The 24,426-nt window shown below is 42.3% G+C and overlaps 2 protein-coding genes across 4 annotated transcripts in view; one reads left to right on the plus strand and one right to left on the minus strand.

Moving 5' to 3' along the window:
- LTA4H (leukotriene A4 hydrolase) overlaps positions 1-23,854 on the minus strand; it is a 39,068-nt gene extending 15,214 nt beyond the window's left edge. The window contains exons 1-8 of the mRNA XM_073651561.1: positions 23,636-23,854; positions 20,088-20,218; positions 17,313-17,433; positions 12,921-12,989; positions 10,368-10,472; positions 9,932-9,984; positions 7,375-7,447; positions 3,712-3,852 (exon numbers count right to left, since the gene is read on the minus strand). Of these exons, the coding sequence (XP_073507662.1) occupies positions 3,712-3,852; positions 7,375-7,447; positions 9,932-9,984; positions 10,368-10,472; positions 12,921-12,989; positions 17,313-17,433; positions 20,088-20,218; positions 23,636-23,782 (840 nt within the window). The 5' untranslated portion in view covers positions 23,783-23,854. The remainder of the gene's footprint in view (positions 1-3,711; positions 3,853-7,374; positions 7,448-9,931; positions 9,985-10,367; positions 10,473-12,920; positions 12,990-17,312; positions 17,434-20,087; positions 20,219-23,635) is intronic.
- CUNH12orf75 (chromosome unknown C12orf75 homolog) overlaps positions 1-24,426 on the plus strand; it is a 197,416-nt gene that overhangs the window by 71,858 nt on the left and 101,132 nt on the right. For 2 of the 3 annotated variants that reach the window (XR_012251192.1, XM_073651562.1), the window contains exon 5: positions 18,517-18,685. The exons of the other annotated variant lie outside the window; for it this stretch is intronic. Coding sequence is in view for 1 of the 2 variants with exons in the window: in XM_073651562.1 (XP_073507663.1) it covers positions 18,531-18,685 (155 nt within the window). In the remaining variant the exon portion in view is untranslated. The remainder of the gene's footprint in view (positions 1-18,516; positions 18,686-24,426) is intronic. 3 annotated transcript variants of the gene reach the window in all.

Consider the following 24,426-nt stretch of genomic DNA (forward strand, 5'->3'; position numbering starts at 1 on the left):
ACCGCGTGACATCCGCATCACTGCAATTGCACATGCGGATATCACACGGTTCAATGTGCGGATGGTACCCAAGTCTGGAGGAGAGGAGACTCTCATCCAGACCTGGGTACCATAGAAAACTGTAAAAAAAGAATTTAAAATAAAAAATAAAAGATTATACTTACCTTCCGATGTCCTCCTGGTGTTTTGTCTGCTCCGTCCGGTGTCTTGCAATGTTCGCGTTGATCACATGGCTCAATGACGTCACCGCAGGTCCTTCACACCCCCGCAAGCAGTGCAAGACACCGGACGGAGCAGACAAACCACCGGGAAGACATCGGAAGGCGAGTATAAACTTTATTTTTTTTATTTTTCACCATTCTTATTCTTTTTTTTAACTAACTTGGTCACACTACTATAAATTCATGTCAGTTGCATGGATTTATATAGTGTGAATAAGTTGTCAAGCACTTTTCCAAGTGATGCTAAAATTGCTTGGAAAAGCGCTTGATAACCCGCATGCAGAAATGCAAGTGAAGAACGCTTCACAAACGCTTCTACCTGGCGGGAAAAATCGGATTTAAAATCCGCATGCGTTTTTCCTGCCAGGGAGAAGCGTAAAAAATATGCAGCATTTCTGCATCGTGGGCACTTAGCCTGACGGGGGCTTTAGGAAGCAACACTGATTGACAATCAATTTCACATGCTGTTGTGCAGATGGAAATTATTGGCAATTATCAAGACACCCTCAATAAAGGAGTGGTTCTGTAGGTGGGGACCACAGACCACATCAGCTTTCTGGCTGATGCTTTGGTCACTTTTGAATGTTGGTTGTGCTTTCACACTTGTGGTAGCATGAGACGGACTCTACAACCTACAGAAGTTGCTCAGGTAGTGCAGCTCATCCAGGATGGCACATCAATGCGAGCTGTGGCAAGGTTTGCTGTGTCTGTCAGGGTAGTGTCCAGAGGCTGGAGGCGCTACCAGGAGACAGGCCAGTACACCAGGAGACGTGGACGGGGCCGTAGGAGGGCAACAACCCAGCAGAAGGATCGCTACCTCCACCTTTGTGCAAGGAGGAACAGGAGGAGCACTGCCAGAGCCCTGAAAAAAGACCTCCAGCAGGCCACAAATGTGCATGTGTCTGCACAAACGGTTAGAAACTGACTCCATGAGACTCCATGAGGGTGGTATGAGGGCCCGACCTCCACAGATGGGGGTTTTGCTCGCAGCCCAACACCGTGCAGGACGCTTGGCATTTACCACAAAACACTAGGATTGGCAAAGTCGCCACTGGCGCCCTGTGCTCTTCACAGATGAAAGCAGGTTCACACTGTGACAGTGGGTCAGTAATGGTGTGGGGTGGCATTTCTTTGGAGAGCCGCACAGCCCTCCATGTACTCGCCAGAGGTAGCCTGATTGCCATTAGGTACCGAGGTGAGATTCTCAGACCCCTTGTGAGACCATATGCGGGTGCGGTTGGCCCTGGGTTCCTCCTAATGCAGGACAATGTGGCTGGAGTGTGTCAGCAGTTCCTGCAAGATGAAGGCATTGAAGCTATGGAATGGCCCGCTCGTTCCCCAGACCTGAATCTGATTGAGCACATCTGGGACATCATGTCTCGCTCCATCCACCAACGTCACGTTGCACCACAGACTGTCCAGGAGTTGGCGGATGCTTTAGTCCAGGTCTGGGAGGAGATCGCACAGGAGACCATCCGCAACCTCATCAGGAGCATGCCCAGGCGTTGTAGGGAGGTCATACAGGCACGTGGAGGTCACACACAATACTGAGCCTCATTTTGACTACACATTCAACTTTGTACAGAACAAAGTATTCAATGAGAATATTTCATTCATTCAGATCTAGGATGTGTTATTTGAGTGTTCCCTTCATGTTTTTGAGGTATAGATATATCACACACACACCTCTCTATCTATACACATACACACTTTATTACATTATTCATCCGCCAACAGTGAAATAACACCTTCCGTATTTTTTGGACTAAAAGACGCACTTTTTTCCTCTAAAATTTTGGAGGAAAATGGAGGGTGCGTCTTATAGTCCGAATGTTGGGGGGGGGGGGGTGAGGGTAGCAGTGGAGGAGCGGGGCACAGGAGGCAGCCGCCGCCTGCTGCAGCCTACACTGTCCCCGCTGCTAAAGAAAATGCTCCTTAATAGCGGCACACAGTATATCAGCAGCGCGGCTCCTGCTGATGCCGGGCGATCGTGTGTGCAGAGGTAGCCCGGCAGCAGAAGAGCCGCGCTGCGGCTACACTGTATGCCGGCTATCAAGCAGCATGAAGTCACTGCTCACTGCGCACACAGTCCCGGCATGGGGAATAGTGACTTCCGGCAGCTGATCTCTCCTTGTGAGCCGCGCATGGCAGTGACGTCATGAGCGGCTCACATGGAGAGATCAGTGGGGGCAGACAGGAAGCAGCGCTGGAGGAGAGAAGAAAGGTGAATAGGAGTGTTTTATTTTTTTTACATTTTTCATGTGCATTCTGATGGGGATTAGGGGGACCATGCATACCAGGATAAGGATGCGGGGTGCCATGCATACCAGGATGGGGATGCGGGCTGCCATGCCCATCCTGGTATGGGTACCACGTATAAAGGAAGGGGGGGGGGCATATATACCAGGATGGGGGATACTGTCAGAATTGGGGGACATTACCCCTATACCAGTGTCAGCAGAAGACCCCCTCCCCCTTAAAAGTGCATCATAAACACATTTTTTGCTTATTTTTTTTTTATTTTCCTCCTCTAAAACCTAGGTGCGTCTGATAGTCCGAAAAAATACGGTACTTTTTTTTTTGCTCATTTTTTCACTGTACTTGGGGCATCTATAGTAGCTGACAGCCGGGGACCCAACCTTATCTTTCTACAGGTATTCTACGGTATTAAAGACAAAACACTGAATTTCTTCATCCCCAAACTGCACCACTCTTATCAATAAGCTGTCTAAATATTAAAGCTCATCCCAAGTCAATTTGAATTTACATCAGCCACAGCAAAAAAGATAAAAACTAAACCAAAAACAGATCACACAATTTTTTTTTTCATTTAGCCTATGTCGTCTAATTATTCTCTGAATGAGCTTAATTATCCAGTTAGAGCAACCACTGAGATATCACATTTATTCTTTTATTAAAGACCTAAGTATAAAAGTCATTAGTATCAGATTGGTGAGGGTTCGGCACCTTGCACCCCCACCAATCAGATGTTTGCATCGCCTGCTGTGGCCGGATGTACACGGTGTACAGCGCAGGAACAACACCGCTTTGTAGTGGCTGTTCTCAGGCACTGCGGCTCAGCTCTGATTAGAATGAAAGCTGAGCTGCAGTACCTGAGAATGGCCACTACAGAGTGTATAGGGCTGTACAGTATGTACATACAGAGATCCCACTAATCTGACGTTAATATAGGTCACCAATACAGTATACAATTCCCGAACAACTCCTTTAGACCCAACATTAAACCAATCTAAATTGAAAACACTTAAAAATAAATGCAAATTAAATATAGCTATTACTACAGGGCATAAGCTAAGAACCCATTTTCATAGATGGTTTAATTTGCTTTACTTTATTGATTTTTTTTTTTTGACATAGGAACAAACATGTTGCAATAAAATGTATCTATTTAACATATATTGCATAAAATACAGTGTCACAGCCAGCATCACACAGCACAGTATTGTACACTTATACACGAGTTCCTTACCAGCACAGTTGGCGTTACAAAAGTAAGGCAAGGGTTCTCCATTCCGCCGTATGGAAATGATGGAGGCAAAATGAGCAAGTCATACTTCTCCCAGACATAGGGGCCTGCCAGAGACTCCGCATATTTCAGCATTTTTTCTGTCTACAAATAATATTTAGAAAATCATATATATATTATGAATAAAAGCTGAACTGAAATGGAGCGCTCAGGCAACAGCATGCCATTTGTGTCTTATTCACATGTACAACACCATCGAATCAATGGTGCACTAAAAATAATTTTTTTTAACCCCTTAAAAAGGACCTAGCAATTTTTCACTGTTTGCGCTTTCATTCTTTCCTCCCCTTATTGCAAGAGCCACGACTTTTTTATTTTTCCATCAATATACCTGTAGGAGGGCTTTATTTTTTGTGGGACAAGTACTTTTGAATGACAACATCCATTTTATCATGTGATGTACTGGAAAGTGGGGGAAAAAATTCCAACCGTGGCGAAATAGCAAAAGAAGCGCAATTCTGCAATGGTTTGTTTTTTTAAAACATTTTTTATTTAACTTTTTACTGTATTTGTTAGTCCCTTAGGGAACTTGAATCTTTGATCATCCGATCGCATGTACTGTACACAGCAATACCATAGTATTGCTATGTATAGGAGAAAATCACAGTCACTTATGAATGCCAGCTATAGGTTATGTGAGCGAAATGACGATTTGAAGCAGAAATTTCCTGAGCGTTTTTGCCGCTCCCTGGCAGAAAAAAACGTATGCAGATTTACATGCGTTTTTGTACATCAATGAATGCTTTTTGGAGCTAAATAAAGTTATTTGGTGAGACATTGCTTAAACCCTTGGATTAAGAACTGGGGTGAGTATATTGGTTCATTTAAATGATTAAAGAATGGGTCTGTTGAATTTCAAATAAAGTGTTTACACTGTCTGTGTGTTTATTTAACTCTTTACTTTAATTAAGTTTGGTCATGAAAAGGTCTGATTGACACCTTGTCATCACCAAACAAAAGAGCTAGGTGTCAGCTAGTCCCATTCACCCAATCTTCATTAGCATTTCTATTCATGTAATTTATGCAACTGCTGTGAGCTGCTAATTTTAGCCTGGGAAGGTGCCATTAGGCAAACATTTTCCCTGGCCATAATTGACATCTCACAGCTGGTTCGTTAGCCGCTACGTCCCCCCGATCAGCACTCTGCAGCGATTTGGACACAACGTATTTATGTTGCGTCCAAAACGCGGAGTTCTAATGCCGCACTTTTGTTGTCGTACATATGAATCCACCGCATATAATGACACTTCAAATCGGTCAAAATATGCAGTGGAGACTAGAGTGTCAGCTACAGAAATGGACATGCTGCGGGTGAGTTTGGGTACGTGGCCACGGTCAGGAACCACTGCAGGTTTGACGCTGCGTGTTTATACAGCGTCAAACCCGCAGCGTCCAGACAGTAGAGCATAGTGGATGGGATCTCTAGAAATCCCATGTCCACTATGCGTGCATCAGAGGCTGCAGATCACCTGCGGACATTGACATGCGGCGCATCTTTCAGGACCGCAGCATGTCAAATTCTCTGGCGGAGTTGCTAGTCTGCGCAACAGAAATTTGACCACTAGAAAGTATTGAATGCGGTAAATTCGCATGGTTCAGTGGACACATGTGGATTTACCTGCGTTCAATAGAATGCAACGTTTTGGACGCAGCAAAAAATTTGCGCCCAAAGCGCTGATACGTCCGGATTGTAGGGAAAGAGCCTAAAAAAAAAAAAAAATTAAAATAATAATAATAAAAAAAAAAAATGGCGTGAGCTCCCACGTCATTTTTATAACCAGCAGAGGGAAAGCCGACCGCTGGGGGCTGATACTAGTAGTCAGGGAAGGGGCCATTAGCCAACAATGTTCCCTGACTATTAATATCAGCCCACAGCTGTTTGTTTAGCCTTTACTGGCTAGATTACAGGGGAACCCCAGAAAAAAATTGATGTGGGGTCCCCCTATAAAATCTAACCAGCAAAGGCTAAACTAGGCAGCTGTGGGCTGATATTAATAGCCATGGAAGGGGCCATGGATACTAGCCCCCTCCGCGGCTATTAAATCACCCCTCAGCAGTCCCAGAAATGGCGCATGCATAAGATGCACCAAATCTGGCGCTTAGCCTCGCTCTTCCCACTGTAATGGGGTAATGGGGTTGGAGTTCACGTCAGCCTTATATTGGCGGCTGAAATGAAGCCCAGGTTAGTAATGGAGGACGTCTATAAAATAGTCGCCGCCTTTTCAATAAAAACACATCCAGAATAAAAGTATTTTAATTAAATAAAAAACACACGGTTTTTAATATATATATTTTTTTATTGTACGCCTCTGCGAAGCCTTCGATCTCCTGAAAAAAAACGTAAAATAACAAACAATATTCCTCACCTGTCCGCTGTTAACGACGCAGTCCACGTACCGCCGAGTGTCCCACGACGATCTGGGTCACTTCTACAGCTGTGACATCAGTAATCACTGATGTCAGTATAGAGTACTGTATTCTACAGATGTGACAGGGGTGTAAAATCTCCCCTGTCAGTATACATGCTGCAGGAGGTCACTGGGGTTGATCAGCTGATGAGCCCCGGTGAACTTACCACCCTGGTAACATTCTTGCGAATTTTCCCATTGTCGCGTGACCATAAGGTGATCGCTGACATCAGTGCAGGTCCTGGTGGCGTAGTACACTGCTGGGAGCAAGCCCGCAGTGTCACTGGCCGCCGGGAGCATTGGATCGCCGCTGGTGACCAGGAGGAAACCGGGGGCTGCCGGACAGGTGAATATGAGGTTTTTTTTTTTTTACTTTTTCTTTTCTCGCGGGCTGGGAAGGGCAGACGGCTGCTCCTCCTATCCACGCTGCTCTTGCTGTTATCAGCCAGAGCAGCGGTCGGATGAGAGGAGTAATGGCCTCCTCTCCCGACCCGGGTACCACCCGCAGCGCGATTCCGCCGCAAATTCGCGCCTATTGACTGTCATTCAAACGCAGCAAATCCGCATGTATAGATATTATACATGTGGGTTTGCTGTGATTCAATGCAAGTCAATGGGCAAGTCAATGGGCGCAAATTTGTGGCGGAATCGCGCAATAAATGGTCCTGCTGCGGTTTTTGCCGCAATGGTAATCAGGAGTGGAAATTTCCGCTTCATGTGCACAGCACATCTGGATTATCATTGCTATACATGGTAAACCTATTAACAAGCTGTTTTAATGCGTTTCCGCGGGGGAAAAACGGCCGCAGAAACGCATTAAAACCGCATCGTGAGCACGCAGCCATAGGCTGGCTTTCATGGTAGTACAATCATGATAGATATAGGGGTCCTCGGCAGTCCACTTGCATTACTGAAACCCATCGGCACTCCACCATCACATCATGGTCGCATAGAACCCGCACCACCCTGCTCGCACGCTGTAAATGTCGCTGTCACAGTTTGACAGGTTAACAGCCGCGGGCGGAGCTCCGCTCCATCTGCAGCTGTTATAGACATATGATGGCTGATTTTACAGCCATTATCTGTTGGCAAAGATGTGAACTCTGCTTGCGAGTGAGCATCAAAGTCAAGAAGACAGCATACGACATACAATGTAAGTCATATGTCGTTAAGAGAATTATAAGCTGTAACGACCCACCTCAGCAAATTCATAGGCAGAAGCTTCCAGAGACTGTTTCTCAGACCATACTGTGGTCCTTGGACCAATCTTCCTGAAAATAAATGATAATAAATCATCAATATGATATACAGCGGGTACGGAAAGTATTCAGACCCCTTTACATTTTTCACTCTTTGTTTCATTGCAGCCATTTGGTAAATTCTAAAAAGTTCATTTTTTTTTCTCATTAAAGTACACTTAGTGAAGTTTTTGATGTTTCAGATTTCCTGCAGTATTTCTTCACCCATTAAGTGAAATTGGTTACTGATTTCCTTGCTCCACTTCTGATTTTCTATAATAATGTCTTGATTTCACAAGTTGTACAGTAATTGGTGAAATCTACCTCTTAATACACATGCAAAGGCAGATTCCCCCCCCCCCACCCCCCTGTAAAAGAGAAACCCTTTTTATACAGTGGGTACGGAAAGTATTCAGACCCCTTTTAAATTTTTCACTCCGTTTCATTGCAGCCATTTGTTAAATTCTAAAAAGTTCATTTTTTTCCCCATTAATGTACACTCTGTACTCCATCTTGACTGAAAAAAAACTGAAATTGTAGAAGTTTTTGCAAATTTATTAAAAAAGAAAAACTGAAATATCACATGGTCATAAGTATTCAGACCCTTTGCTCAGTATTGAGTAGAAGCCCCCTTTTGAGCTAGTACAGACATGAGTCTTCTTGGAAATGATGCAACAAGTTTTTCACACCTGGATTTGGGGATCCTCTGCCATTCTTCCTTGCAGATCCTCTCCAGTTCCGTCAGGTTGGATGGTGAACGTTGGTGGACAGCCATTTTCAGAGATGATCAATTGGGTTTAGGTCAGAGCTCTGGCTGGACCAGTCAAGAATGGTCACAGAGTTGTTCTGAAGCCACTCCTTTGTTATTTTAGCTGTGTGCTTAGGGTCATTGTCTTGTTGGAAGGTGAACCTTTGGCCAAGTCTGAGGTCCAGAGCACTCTGGAAGAGGTCTTCATCCAGGATCTCTCTGTACTTGGCCGCATTCATGTTTCCTTCAATTGCAACCTGTCGTCCTGTCCTTGCAGCTGAAAAACACCCCCATAGCATGATGCTTCCACCACCATGTTTCACTGTTGGGATTGTATTGGACAGGTGATGAGCAGTGCCTGGTTTTCTCCACACATACCGCTTAGAATTATCACCAAAAAGTTCTATCTTCATCTCATCAGACCAGAGAATCTTATTTCTCATAGTCTGGGAGTCATTCATGTGTTTTTGAGCAAACTATGCAGGCTTTCATATGTCTTGCACTGAGGAGAAGCTTCCGTCGGGCCACTCTGCCATAAAGGCCCGACTGGTGGAGGGCTGCAGTGATAGTTGACTTTGTGGAACTTTCTCCCATCTCCCTACTGCATCTCTGGAGCTCAGCCACAGTGATCTTGGGGTTCCTCTTTACCTCTCTCACCAAGGCTCTTCTTCCACGATTGCTCAGTTTGGCTGGACGGCCAGGTCGAAGAAGACTTCAGGTGGTCCCAAACTTCTTCCATTTAAGGATTATGGAGGCCACTGTGCTCTTAGAAACCTTGAGTAATGCAGAAATTCTTTTGTAACCTTTGCCTGATCTGTGCCTTGCCACAATTCTGTCTCTGAGCTCCTTGGGCAGTTCCTTTGAGCTCATGATTCTCATTTGGTCTGACATGCACTGTGAGCTGTGAGGCCTTATATAGACAGGTGTGTGCCTTTCTAAATCAAGTCCTATCAGTTTAAACACAGCTGGACTCCAATGAAGGAGTAGAACCATCTCAAGGAGGTTCACAAGGAAATAGACAGCATGTGACTTAAATATGAGTGTCTGGGCAAAGGGTCTGAATACTAATGACCATGTGATATTTCAGTTTTTCTTTTTTAATAAATTTGCAAAAATTTCTACAATTTCAGTTTTTTTTCAGTCAAGATGGGGTACAGAGTGTACATTAATGGGAAAAAATGAACTTTTTAGAATTTAACAAATGGCTGCAATGAAACAGTGAAAAATTTAAAAGGGGTCTGAATACTTTCCGTACCCACTGTATAAAAAGGGTTTCTCTTTTACAGGGGGGGGGGGGGAATCTGCCTTTGCATGTGTATTAAGAGGTAGATTTCACCAATTACTGTACAACTTGTGAAATCAAAACATTATTATAGAAAATCAGAAGTGGAGCAAGGAAATCAGTAACCAATTTCACTTAATGGGTGAAGAAATACTGCAGGAAATCTGAAACATCAAAAACTTCACTAAAAGCTCACCGTGGGAACATGGCCTAAGAGTCTCTTCCAATGTGGATAAGGTAACAGACTTGAATAGCAAGTGCTGTCAGACACAGAGCTTGGATAAGTTGCAGATAGAAGACCATTGTATCAAATGGTGATAACTTGTTATAAAGGTTTTTGTGGCAGTTTATTTTTTTTTTATTTTTTTGCAATCTAAGACGCCTAATAGCTGTGAATGCATTATGCCATTTTTCATAATCTGTAATACACATGGTAACAATGGTGTTTTCGTTAATGTACAACAGGCTTAACCAGGAGTACACTTACCTCCCCTCCAAAGCACCAACTACTAGAGCAATTAAATAGCTTGGTATTGGTACCTGTTATACAAAAAAAAAATAAAAATAAATAAATAATGCTTTAAAAAGGGGCATTCTGTAAAGTTAAATTCACACATTTATATTGATAACCCAGAAGTACTTTTTCCCCCAAATACAGTTATTGTAGAGGTTTTGTTTATTTATTTATTTTTTTTTTGCACTTCTTTCTATTATGTTTAGCCATGGACAATGTTATCTGGCAGAGTTGTTCAGTTTATTGCTGTGCAAAGCAATACAAGACTATTGTGGGATCTATTTAAACATTGTTTGTTGTTCATTAACCCAGATAAAAAAAAACAAACAATATCTCACAGTGAAAGTAAAAAAAAAAAAGGATTCTATATATTATACATGAAAGAAAAAAATATGAAAGGAAACCCTACATTTTGCTTGAAGCGAAAGATCTTCCTTTTGCAGTCATGTGGATCAATAAAATCTCCATCATTTAGAGCGCTCATTAAAGCCACCAACTCCTTTGGAACTGACACCTAGGGAGAAAAAAATAAAGGGGATTTCCTAAACACTGACACTTAACTTCAATTATTTAAAAACTACAATGGTAAAAATTCATAGGCAAACTTGCCAAAAAATGTCACAGTAAGAAAACAAAAAACACAAGATTTTATAAAAATTTCCCTAGAACCTCAGGATCCAGTCACTATTGCTGTAGGATTTACGATTTCAATGGTAAGGTGAAAAACTCTAGGAATAATATTACAATAAAAAAAAAAAATCCCATAGAAACAAAGCCAAAATAAAACTGCACTGTTAGAAACCAAGGAGCTGATTCATAAAGACTGGCGTAGTGCCGTAATTGGATAGTAGACGCTGAACCCATTAACAGGTGCGCGCCACTTAATGAATTTGGCATTTCTTCCTAGTGGTATGCGCCTCCACGAGCAGTGCCAGAAATCCTACTTCAGTCATACTTTTCATAAATAGGCCCCATCCCGCCCCAGCTTCAGCTCTGCCTATTCCACTGGAGCGGATATAAAATGGCATGAAAATGTCAAAAGTCACTAAAGTTTTGTGCAACTTCACTTTGCGCAAAATTTTTACAACTTTTTATGGCTTTAATGCCACTTTTGTTGCATAAAAGCTTTTGACGAATTGGCCCCCAAGTTTATATTCACAGGACTATGAATGCCAACTAAAGCATGTCACCTAATCTTATTTATAAACCCAAGATTCTCCAACATTGGTGTGAACAACTCTGGTCTTGATGATGGGGTGTGTTGGAGTCAGACGCTCCTGATTCATTAAGAGGCAAACACCTCTTAATGAATCAGGGGGGTCTGACAAGTGGCGTGTGCCTCCATGCCCACGCCACAAATCTAGCCAGACTGGAGTAAGATTTCTAGCATAAGGTCCGCTACAGCTAGTCATAAGTTAGGTGAGCTGTAGCATCATGTACCTGTTCTGCTGGCGTCTCAGCTCTGCCCTGAAAACGGCAGAAGACTGAACATTTTTGTGCAGCTCAGTATTGCACAAAAATGTTTTGATTTTTCAAGCAATTTATACCAGAATTCTGTAGTAATCGCTTTGATGAACCAGGACCCAAGTATTTCTATTTGGAGAACATATATCAAATATCTGGCACAAAGTATGCTCATTAATAATTAGTGTAAACTTGGGACAAAACAGTCTAAAAATAATGCAACAAATGTCAAACAGCTTGAAGCACTGTGATAAATCTGATGTATTTCATTCCTTAATATCTTTATTTAATTTTTCAAAGTGAACAAAAGTCAAACATAACTACTATTTACTACAGTGATGCATAAAGGAAAGGAACAAGGGAAAGGAGGAAATCTAGCTTATGCATTTAAAACAAAGTAATCCAGTACAGTAGCTTAATTAGATAACGTTGTCTGACAATAGTAACTTTTAAACAAAGCTGAATAATAAACAATTAAAATAATTGTGTATTCAAAATATAGAAAAGTCTAAATCAGATGTATTTTGAAGACTGTTAAGTCTTAAGTTTTCATTCTCTAAGAATCAGACAGTGGGGGGAAATTTATTAAAAACTTGCATTCTTTACACCAGTCTTAATAAAATTGGCCCGACTTACCCCAGGATGCTTAATATTAAGAGGCGCAGCTTAATATCTTCGATGTGGTCATGCTATTATAGCGGAACTTTAAAGATGACCTGTCACCAGATCTAAAGTGGCCAGTTCTTTCTCTTATTTTATTCCCGCTGCGCTCCAGAGTATTCAGTTTTCTTTTTTTATAATTCTGCCAAACTTCTCTAGAAATACAGAGCTTTTTAAGGTCTTTCAAGGAAGTGGTGCACACAGGATTCTCTGGGGGTGGGGGTGGGGGGTGGGTGTCTTTGGGCTGCTCTCTATTATTACCAGGCTCGGACTGGCCCACAGGAGAATCCCCCGGTGGGCCCCTGTGCAAGAGTGGGCCACTACGCTCTTATATGAGCAGTACTTAGCACTATATAATTGAATCACTATGTACAAAGGCAGCATTCATTTAACAATCTACCCAGTTCAATGTTATATACATTTGTGATGGAGGATAAGGTCACAATTACATGTAGCTGAAAAGTGGGGTCCTGGAGTTGGTTACTGGTGGGCCCTTGGCACCCCAGTCCGACACTGATTATTACCCTGTGATCTACACCCCCTTGTAAAGAGCAGAAAATTCAGCAGAAAATAAAAAAGAGGCCCATATCTCTGGAACTGTATGGGGGAGGGGGATTAAAAATAAACAAAGACGGCAGACTTGGGGAGCAGCGGAATGAAATGAGGGCAAAACTACGGCTTATGATCTGTGACAGCTCCTCTAACACACATCTGCATTCAATTTACTGAGACACCAAACACTATTGCCGTCATCAAGATTTCTGAAGTGCACCGGTCACACCAGTGTACTGGTTGGGTCCTAAAATAATCCCAGCTTCTATTTCTTTTGGTAACAAACCTGGCAGTAATAGGTGAATTTTATTGATGGAGTGTCTTGACAGGGAATTATAGTTCTGCAATGTGTGGCCTGGAAAACATAAAAGAAAAATTAAATATGATTGGTAATATATTCGTGATAACTACGGATGAGTGCATAAATTAGATTGGAATTGAATTTTACGTTAAAGCGCCAAAATGCAGATTTTTTTGTAATCCGCCATTTATCACAAGCATGAAAAGCAATCAAAAGGTTAAAAAAGAAAAATGCATCCTTATACTCCCCCTCCGGCCTGTGGTTGCTGGGCTTAACCCTGACAACTACATAGTACCTAATGGCATCCACGGCTCTTTTGGTTGGCCGACCTCGTCATGACGTTACATGTGCATCACACCGCAACGATGAGGTCGCGAAAAGCCAGCTAATCAAAACAGAGCTGGAGATACCACGAGGCAAGAGGTGGTTCTCAGGGCTTCCGTCCAGCCACCACAGATTACAGACATGTCTGCTGGACCAGGTTTTGCAAATCGATTCACACTAACTCTAGTTATTAAGCCACAGGGTCACTCAGTTTCTCAGGAACATTTTATTCATAATTCATCCCGCTGAGCTGAGTGCCCGCACACTGGCAGACAGGCAAATGAAGGATGGACGACCCTTTTCTAGTGCAGAAACTTGTGCTTTGAGCTCCAAAGTAAGCTGCCATAGGTGCAGAGGAGGGATGATCCGGCTTGTTTAGTTTAGTTATCTACTGATGGACCTTTAAAGAGAACCTGTCATGTCCAAAAATGCCATTTACCTGCAGAGCCAGGGTTCTGGATTTGGAGTCAGTGTCCATTTTGGTGGGGTCGGTATAAAATGGACCGACTCCTAAAATATATAAGTTGGGTACAGTAGTACAATGCAGTATGTGCTGTTAATGTTTTCATAAGAATTTGGGAAAGTTCTGAAATGTCCTATAAATGTCTATTCCTGATCTCGGCTTTTAGTGGAGATGAATCTGTGCTGCACTTTATGTACACGCTCAGTAGTGAGGCAGGGCTGTGGAGTTGGAGTCGGGAGTCAGGGAAATTGAGGAGTCTGAGCTGCGTGTATAGCGAGCGATGACCATAGTTGTTTTCTGCACACCCGTATGAATAAAAGTGACCAGCTCCCGGGTAGATACAAGTTCCTTTCCTCCCAGTACTGTGATTTCAGTATGGGGTTAGGCAGCAGGTTTATATATTTATTTAAAAAAAAACAAAAAAAAAAAAAACAAAACCTCACAGGTTTCCTATAACAAGATGCCGAGTTCAGGGGCAGACAAAGCTATAGCAAAAAGCAAAAAGCCTGGCTGCTTTGGTTAAGCTGGAGAGCATAAGAGAAGTTACATGGAAGTTCCTTTTAGTCACTGGATCAGGGGTGGAGCATGATGTGATGGCAGAGGCTGGACTTAAATGGGTTTTCCCACGAACAAAAGTTCATTGTAAAAATGGTCTGTCTGACAGTGTACGGAACATACCACATCTCCTGGGCAGGGGAGGCTGCAAAAGAGTGTACAGAAAATACAGCAGTGGATCGCAGAGGATTCATTTTGTGAGGTAAAATATCGTTTAAAAACAGGGAGTGAAATGTTTTACCTCTCGAAAAGAATCAGCTGTGATCCCGTGCTGTAATATCTGTATGGTCTTTTGCTTCCTCCCCTGCCCAGGAGCTGTGGTATGTTCCGTACACGGTCAGACACAGACCATTTTTAAAATGAACTTTTGTTTGTGGGAAAACCTCTTTAAGTGACAAGTGAGTGGGGCTTAGTTAAACTATGGGCCTACTGCCAGCCAGGTATAGGTATTACGTGCAAAAGGAAGTGGGTAATCCAAAAATGACTAATGTCTACAGTACGTGACGTGTCTTACCAACATATGTGCATTATGAAGGTGACTAAAATATGCAATACAGACACAAGCAGTATACACCTCCTTATATGTGAGTGGTGTGTGCTTAAGGCTATGATCACAGCACATTTTTTGCCACTTCAATGGCTCCATTGGCGCTTCCATCTGAAACCCCAAAAACAAGATTCAGGCGTATCCGCCAAAAGAGTCACTGACTTTATTGAAGCAGAGGGAGTCATTTTGTGGTCAGTTTGACCGCCTCCTGGGGTGGGCATAAGGGCGTGGTCAACCAACTTTTTTGTGCCAGCCTTAAAAAGGTATACACTGAGAGAATGAGGTCAGATAGCGACTCCGTCTGCTTCACTAAAGTCAATGGCCTTGTTAGGGAATACGCCTGAATCCTGTTTTTACAGGGCTTCAGACGCAAAACCTGACACAGCCACTGAGTCAAAAATGTGCGCAATGTGCAGGCAGGTCCAATATATGTAATGTGAACAAGCGTCTGTGGAGCATGTGTCCAATTTCTGAGTGGCATTTATGGACTACATTTCCAATGTGACTAATAAAGAATATATACTGTTTTTGCACAGAGAGCCCTGTGACCTTAAGGATGTATAACTGGGTCAGCTGTGTGGTACGCCTTCCCCTTATCACATGATGGGGATGCCATGCTATCGACGCAACTACTACTCACTATTATTAATTATTACTACAAACTGTACCTAGGGAGCAAGATTTGCAGCGAGGTTTAGGCTGACAGCCGTAATACATTGCAATGTGTTTGAATTTTAAATCCAAGAAAGAACAAAAAAGTACAGAAAAGGTATAAATTTTATTTAATAAAAAGGAAAAGTAAATACTATCATAAGTAAATCCAATAACAGATGAGGTAACACTTAGGCCAAGTGCTCATGATGCAGAAATGCTGCATATTTTTTCTGCTTCTCCCTGGCAGGAAAAACGCATGCGGATTGTACATGCGTTTTTCCTGCCAGGGACATGCGGATGTGAAGCGTTCTTCACATGCATTTCCGCATGCGGGTTGTCAAGCGCTTTCCAGGCGATTTTAGCATCACTTGGAAAGTGCTTGACAACTTGGTCACACTATATAAATGCCTGCAACCGGCATGGATTCATATAGTGTGACCAAGTAATAGTTTGACCAAGTAATAGTTTTAAAAAAAAAAAAAAAAAAGAAGAAGAATGGTAAAAATTAAAGATTATAATCACCTTCCGTTGGCCCCCGGTGTTTTCTCTGCTGCGTCCGGTGTCTTGGGCGGCTCGCGGTGGTGTGAAAGGACCTTTCATGACGTCATTTAGTCATGCGACCGCACATGCGGATTATTATTGGGGATCATGGGGCAAGTATTACCAAGCGTTTTCACTGCGGAAATTCCACGGCAAAAACGCTTGAAAAACGCATAGTGGGCACGCAGCCTTACAAAGATGAGTGAGCAACTGGGAGAGTCCCAACAGTATAAGAATGCACAGGTTATTTCATCACAGCTAAAAGGGCTGTAGTGCTTTATAAATCAAGGTCATATAAATAATAGAATAAATATATAATATGGTAAAAAGTATATTCAGAATAAATAAATGGCCATTATGGTTACAAATAAATACGTGTGCAAAAGAAATTGTTACATATAATTAGGTGGTATCTCTCAGTTTAACAACATATAAACGATACATGATCACACAATGGTGGAATCACTTGCTCACTCACCAAGACCCAGTGCACATTTCGCAGTAGCTTCATCAGGGGTCAGGGGATGATGAAATAAGCTGTGCATTCTTATACTGTTGGAGCTCTCCCAGTTGCTCCCTCATCTTTGTAAGAGTCACCTCATCTGTTATTGGATTTACCTATGATAGTATTTACTTTTCCTTTTTATTCAATAAAATTTATACCTTTTTAAGTACCTTTTGTCCTGGCATTTTTTGTTCTTTCTTGGATTTATTTGTAGCTAATAATGCCATTTCGGACTGACTATATATACATACCAGGGATTTGTTGCAGTTTCTTGTATAAGCGTTTGAATTATAGGGTAATATACTAGAAATGAAAGGCATGCATGTTTCTAAAGAAATATTAAAGAGGAAAACCACTCTGTCACAACAAAGAACGGGGAAAAATATCTCATCTGTAGCACAATAGAGCTCTTGCAATGGAAAGCCACAAAGTGCACTAAAGTTTTTGTGCATTTTTTTATTTTTATTTTACACACACACTTATGTGAATGTGTTTTCTAAACTCTATATTTTTGCACTGAACTGTATTTTGATTAAAAGAAAAAAAATTCACATTATATACACAATATATAACTTTTACATTAGCTGTATGGAATACACTTTATATAATAGTACTCGTTTTTCTAATACAAACTGGTACAGTGGGCTTCATGCATAAGAACTAGTGCGGACAAGAAGTGTCAAGTTCCAGGTATCAGATTGCTCTGGGCAACAATTTTTGTGGCCAAAAGAACTCTGAATGAATACAATATACAACAACAAAGGATTACATGTGAGTTTGTCTTATTACCTGGCACTGACTGAAAAGATAAGGATGAGTCTTCCCTGCAGTTTGCTCAGGGTTAAGCCACTGAAGGGCCGATGATTTGGGGGAGGTTTCAGAACAGACTTCCAAAATGGCTTCTTGTCCTCTATGTAAAATAAACAACAACAAAAAAATTAATACATAATGATCCAAAGCTATACCAACTACCTTATAGAGTTAAATATGCGTACAGAAGATTAGGTTTTTAAACTCTTTCAGGACCAGGGAATTTTTTCATTTTGCACTCATTTTTTTCTTCCCCTTGCTCCAAGAGCCATAACTTGTTTATTTTTCCATAGACGTCGCCATATGTGGTGAAACTGCAGGGAAAAAAACCTCACAGCTCCGCCACAGTTTTTAGGGTTTTATTTTCACATTTGACATTTTCAACATGTTTTTAGTCATCCCTACGGACTTAAACCTGCAACTGTTTGAGCATTTATAATATATACTGCGGTACCACTGTACTGTAGTGTGTAGCAAAATCACCTATGAAGACCAACCTGTCAGAGGAGGACAAAAATGGCAGTTAGGGAGGCCTGTCATGGTAAACCATCAGTACCATGCATTTGCGTCATTGAAGCCGGTGTAAGCGCTCACCACCCAAAATGTAATTAAAATGCTTCTTTCAGAGCTCGACAGCAGCATTTCGAGAGGATTTTTTTTTTTACTATAAAATGGAGTACCTCCTCCACTGATTCTAGAACAGTTTCTTATTTCTTCTGTGCCCCTTCTTTAAAAGTTCTGCATCTCGTGATAAACTTGCAAGTACAGGAAATGGATCAGCACTAGTAAATGAAGCAAGCTTAGAGCATGTAAGAGTTACATGTGCATGCTCAACAAGTTCAAGATAATGCCAAATAGCGAAAAATAGATAAATTTGTGGCACTCCCTCCATGCCTAAAACAGTCCTTTATTAATTACCGGACAGGTGATACAGACAGAAAAAAAGTGATGGCCATTTCACACTGTCAAGTACTTCATCCAAGCTGATAAAGAGCCTGGATGAAGAGTTTGACAGCGTGAGACGGCCATCACTTTTTCCTTCTGTATCATCTGTCCAATGTAACACCTGGTATGAAGCAGGCTCAGATCCTGAGCCAGATTCATACTTCACTGAACAATCCATAATGAAAATGTATATCATATAATAGGTCGTTAACCAATTAAACTGGTTTTCTACTTATAGCGTTCTGAACTCTAATGGCCACCTCTGTGATAAAATCCAACGAAACCCACCCTGCTCCTCCAATCTGCTCTCCACCATTACTCTTGTCTTGGTTTACTGGCTGCTGTGGTGACATCACGACTTCAGCACACATCTCTGAGCTCACCGACAAGAAACCATGCAGGCTAGGGTGAGTACCATTTGAATTTATTAATTGTAACCCAGCGCATGCCATTTTAATCCAACTTGCTGCAAGTGGAAATCTTTTAGTGGTATGTTTACATATTGGGGTTTTTTGTAGAAAAAAAAACACAAACCCCAAAACAATACTTCACAACTACATGTCATAGGCTTCCTCTCAATTTTAATGGGAAAGCATGCCTATTGCATATGTGTCATGCCTTGTTCTGCTCGTTTTTAAATGCATAGGGAATAAAACCCCCAAACAATCACCATGTTCATTTTGCAAGGAAAACATGCCACATTTTACATTGTGGTGTAATAAATGTGAAAAAAAAATGTTCCATACACAAAAATATAAAAACCTTGCAGCATTTTTACATGTAAATTTTTCAGCCAAATGTATGAACATACCCATAAAGAGATCTTCCCATTAATAAAAGTTAATATGATTTATAGAACTCATACATTGTGGGGGGGTCTCCTAAGGTGTCCTCTCGGTCAGCCAGATTGAGGAGACAACTTCCAGTGGCCGCACTCCCCAGGAATACAGACTGATCGCAGGGGGGTTTCTCCAGCACTTAGAAAAATGCACCTAGACTTTCAGATAAAATATTCACCCCAAACTGGTTAAGAGCCACAGTCAATTATTATTCTTGCTTTGCTATTACAGACAGATTGTCACTTTAATGGCAGGTGCTACTTTCTATTGGTCTCTACTACAGTCCCATCATAATATGCCTTGGGAGGATTACATATTACCTATGGGATCTCTATGAATGCTGTAGTTCTACGGGCCAATATCTAGATGCACAAATAAAATAACTAAGATGAGAAAATGCCAAGTAAGGAGCACCAAGGTCAATCAATAAAGTGATAAACTTCGAACTTAGCTCAATCATTATGTATATGGCTCAGTCAGCTGGGATAGCGGGACAAGTAATAAAACGGGTCAGAGTCTTCACAATGTACAAGTTTGCAAAATGTAATCACGTTTTCAAAGCAATCCAAAGTCTTAAAGTCAAAGAGCCACAAGAAGCTTATTATTCTGAAGTGTAATCAGGATCTCCTACCGTGCAAGAACCAATTACTTTCCTGCCAAGACCAGCCATTAGAGATAGTTATTCATTGGCGGAGCAGATAAAACCCTAAATTACATGATTTCCACCACACAAGTTCCTCATGAATGAATCAGGGCAGTGTTTCCCAAACCCCGTCCTCACGGCCCCCCAACACAATGTTTTCAGGTTTTCTGTAGTATTGCACAGGTGAGAGAACCGGTGGCCATTTCTGATGCCTTAATAGTAATCCATCACCTGTGCAATATCTATGAAATCCTGAAAATATGACAAGTTGGGGGTCGTGAGGATTGGAGTTTGGGAAACACTGCATTAGGGAAAAGGCGACTGTACCTGGTCAGGGGGGATGGAAGGGTGATTTCCAGTGGTGTGCCTTTAAAGCTGTGAGCTGCCCCAAGAGAAAATTTTGCCTCTTGACCATTTAGAGAAACTTTTTTGATAGTGAGATCTTTGGTGTCCAAGATCTATAGAGAAGAAGAAAAAAAATATATAGAGATAAGCACATAAGGAAGAAGTGCAAACTGGGGTACGGTAAGAATGCTAAAGGGTTAATCTGAGATTAAACAGATAATATACTCCTAGGGCATGTGACCGGTGTGTGATCAGTGGCCACGGCTCTCCCTGGTATGGTAGCTAAGCTCCAGTCACGTCAGTACATAGGAATACAGAAGACAGTGAACAGAGGGGATTGGCATTCTGAAATAAAAAAAATGCCCCCAAGGTTCTCGCCTAAATTTTTTTTTATTTTTTAACTGTGTCAAAAAGCTTAGTCCCCTACAGCGTACTTTATGAGAAACAAAGAACGGCACATTTTGGTGGGATCTGACCATCTTCTAATGCATATAGAGGGTGTCCAGACTCTTCCCTGATGACAGAAGTAATGGAAAAGAAGGATTGGGCCATGTTAGATTATAATGCTCATGCCTTTGCTCTCATGGGATCTAAGCCACCACCAGCGGTGTCCAGCAGCAGATCATTCCCTTCTTTCTATGGGGAACATATGCGCACTTGGCTGAGTGTTCATGTGTAGGAAGTGGAGGGTTTAAGGAAACCTGTCACCTCGGATAATGCTATTAACCTGCAGATATAGGGTTATTCTGTAGGTTAATAGTGTTACAAAGCCGTCCAGCCGTCTTACTGAAAGGGCGGCTACCTGGAGAAAATGAACTTTATTTGTCCTCTTAGCAGCCAACTTTAAGTCAGAAGCGGTGCCCAGAGCGGCTTCAGTCATTGCTCACAGTACTGTTGGTGGCGGCTGTAATCACGCCTCGGGACTTGAATGACATCCGACTCTGCCCTGATACTCTGCAGAGCCTGCTGACGATCCAGATGACGTGGGTGATTAACGCCTCCGCTTACAGAATAGTGAGAGGTGACTGAAGCCGCTCTGTGCACGTCCCCAATACTGAAAGCCACCGGAGCACCTACAGTCACCGCTCACTATACTGTACCGTGAGCGGAGACAGTAATCACTGACAGCTGCTCTGCAGAGTATCAGGGCAGAGGCAGATGTCATTTAAGTCCCAGGGCGTGACTACAGCCACCACCAACAGTACAGTGAGCAGTGACTGAGGCTGCTATGGGCACTGCCTCTATGACTTAGAGATGGCGGCTGGGCACCAGATGTCCTCCCTTTGGTATCTATTAGTGCAGAAAAAAATTACAAGGTTTCAGGCACACAGGGCCTTGTTCAAGCCTTAGAAAAACATATGCAATGGCTTGTTAAAGGCCGTAAGCGACCAAATTTCTCTGCATTAATAGTTACGAAAAGGAGGACGTCTGGAGCCCTGGTTCCTCTGTATTGTTACACCCCTGTGAAGGGTTGCACGAAGTGTGCACGGACAACAGAGAGGTACACGGGACTCATCTATTGCAAGTTTAAAGCTGGAGGAAACTAAGAAATAAAGCGCATTTTCTTCTGGTAGCTGCAGATTAACCCTATATCTGGGGTGACAGTTTCCCTTTTAAGGAGAAATTGCAGTTGGCTGACAGCCATCTATGGTGCATAGCCAGCCTTGGATAACTCCAGCTACCTATAAACACACAATATTGATGGTGAAGAAAGAAAACAGAGTTGGACAATCCTGAGAGATACATAACACTAAACCAAAAAAGAAACTAAAGTGCTAAAGTTACAAAGTATAAAATTACAAAGCACTAAATCAACACAGCAAAGAACTGCTACACTTAAAAACAAAAATTCTTGGCAAGGAAGTGCAGCGAATACAGAGAAGCTACAATGTTGTAATAAAACAGATTATATAAATAATTCTGAGACATTATATTATTAACCTGCACCGATAAATCCAAAGAAGAGGGAACGGCTGAATGTGACTATGTGCAGTACATAGGGAATGTTATGTGCCAATCATCTCTTGGGCCTCATTCAGACAGTGTTTTGTGTCTTTCACGGATAGCACAGGAGCCCAATGTAGTCTATGGGGCTGTTCACATTCTTCTTTTTAGTGGGGTGTCCGGAAAATAAACAAAAGGGAGACATGGCCATTTTTGAGCCAAGTCATGGATCAAACTCACTCACCCATTCAAAACGCACATCCCCTGAGGAAGTCTAACGACGAAACGTGCGTAGAGGTGGAGGGACCAGGTCCTATACTGACAGCATCACTACGGCTATTGTATTAAGGTATGGCATGATATTCCCAGTCTACTATTACTATCTCCATGGGTGATTAAGCACTGTCTTATATACTGCACTTTAGGGAGATTGATAGGTTCATTTGACTTGGCTATATACCTCAATGTGAGTGTAAGCCTTGTAGTCGAGGTCAAATATTACCTTGATTCCCTCACAGTTGGAGGTGCCTTTTATCCTTTTTGTGTTTGTATGAATTTATTGACAATAAATTTACATCATTTTAACATTAAGTTTGCTGGTATAGTTTTTTTTGTGATCAGTAATTAGATCGTTTTACCAAACGTTATGATCTCTAAGTATATCAATAGGGAAGCTTGAGAAACCTTCATTAGTTTAACAAATGGGAAAAACGGATTGTAAAATCTGACTGAACACTGATCAAAATCGAATCCAATATCAGGTCACTTTTCTCACGTACAAGAAAAATCACTTCTAGTGATAACTGTAGATGCCGTATCAGAAGGGGACAATCACAGATGTGTGCAGGGTGTGTGTTGGCACAACTCATGGCACAGACTGGAGGTCATGCCAAAGCAAAGACTTATCCTGTTTAAGAGGTACAAAATATGGCAGCTTAAGTACTAATCTACTGTTCAGATGTGCAGTTGTTGTAGTGATGACGTAATATAGGTAGAGAAGGACAGAAGCTATTCTGGAACAAAAGCGTAATACAGCCTCTATAGATGGACACTGGATATGTTCAGCCATATTTGCTATAGATAATTCCAGAATTTCAATAATTGATATTCTAACAGTAATAGAGATCTGACATAGCCTGGAGGATCGTCAGCAGGCTCAGTGTACAGATTTGCTGAGTGCCATTTATAGGGGGATCTCCTAAGATCACCCGATCCCAGGAGGTGCAACCGCTGGGACCCAGAACAGTGAGAGGAGCAACATCTGCCAGTGGGTAAAAGTCACTGTACTGACAATCACCATCACTTGAGAAATAGATCGAATCTGCCCTGACACAATCTGTCCCTGTTACACCCAATGGAGCAAAGTCCCAGCAGTCACAAGCGATCCTTAGTTACACAGACGACTGTTTTATGCCTGGACCGTTAACGATCGTCATAGGTATACTGCACAGCTAATATACAGGTCACCACAGAGCTGGAGCCACCAATGGTGAATGCAGCCAGTCTGCGCCCGGATCTCCTGCTGCCTACACAGATGAAGCGGAGCATGCACTATACACATGCACTATATACACAGGCACAGGTACCAAGCTGGAGAGCGAGTCCTGCAGGCAGCGCACGGTCAGGGCACTGGAGGCGGCGATCACGCGTGTACTGAAGTCCACTCTCAGGTGCAGGCTCAGGTGCCGGGTGATGAACTGCTCCGGGGAACAGAACGAGCTGGGGTCCGACATGATGACAGTTACACGGGCAGCGCACACTGACGGCAAAATGTGACGGCTCACACACGAGAAGGATCAAAAACAAGCCAATCCCTGCCTGGAACGGGACCACGTGACCGCGAAAGCCCTTATGGGAGTTGTAGTTTTGTTCTGTTAGTGTCGCAATCTCCATTGCAGGAAGTGCACATAGTCTACCCCCCGGGAGGAAGCGGCATAATCAGGCACCAAGAGGCTGAGTGATGTTATACCATGAAGAGGGATATTACCAGTAAACCAGGCTTATTTACATCGGGCTGCTTTTGGAGGCATTTACAGAAATAGATACAGGTTGTGTATGTAAATGGTGCAAGTAAGCAGATGTGGAGGTGCACATACAATAATAAAAACGTTTCTTGGCACCGTAGTATGTTCACACAATTTTTAGTTTGGCTGCATTTTTTGATAAGCAGCTCCATTACAAAAAATGCAGGAAAAAGTGCTGATAAACGCTCAAAAGATTTATTCCATTTTTTTTTTTATAGAAATGTGACGTGCTGTTCTTATGCTCAGGACTTTTAACTGCTTCAAGTTTTCAGGCGCCATGCTGACCATTCTTCAGGTTTTCAGGCGCCATGCTGACCATTCTTCAGGTTTTCAGGCGCCATGCTGACCATTCT

This window comes from Phyllobates terribilis, unplaced genomic scaffold (assembly GCF_046119375.1).
Source record: "Phyllobates terribilis strain yellow unplaced genomic scaffold, ASM4611937v1 Scaffold_11__3_contigs__length_659146591, whole genome shotgun sequence".
NCBI classification, from domain to species: Eukaryota; Metazoa; Chordata; class Amphibia; order Anura; family Dendrobatidae; genus Phyllobates; species Phyllobates terribilis.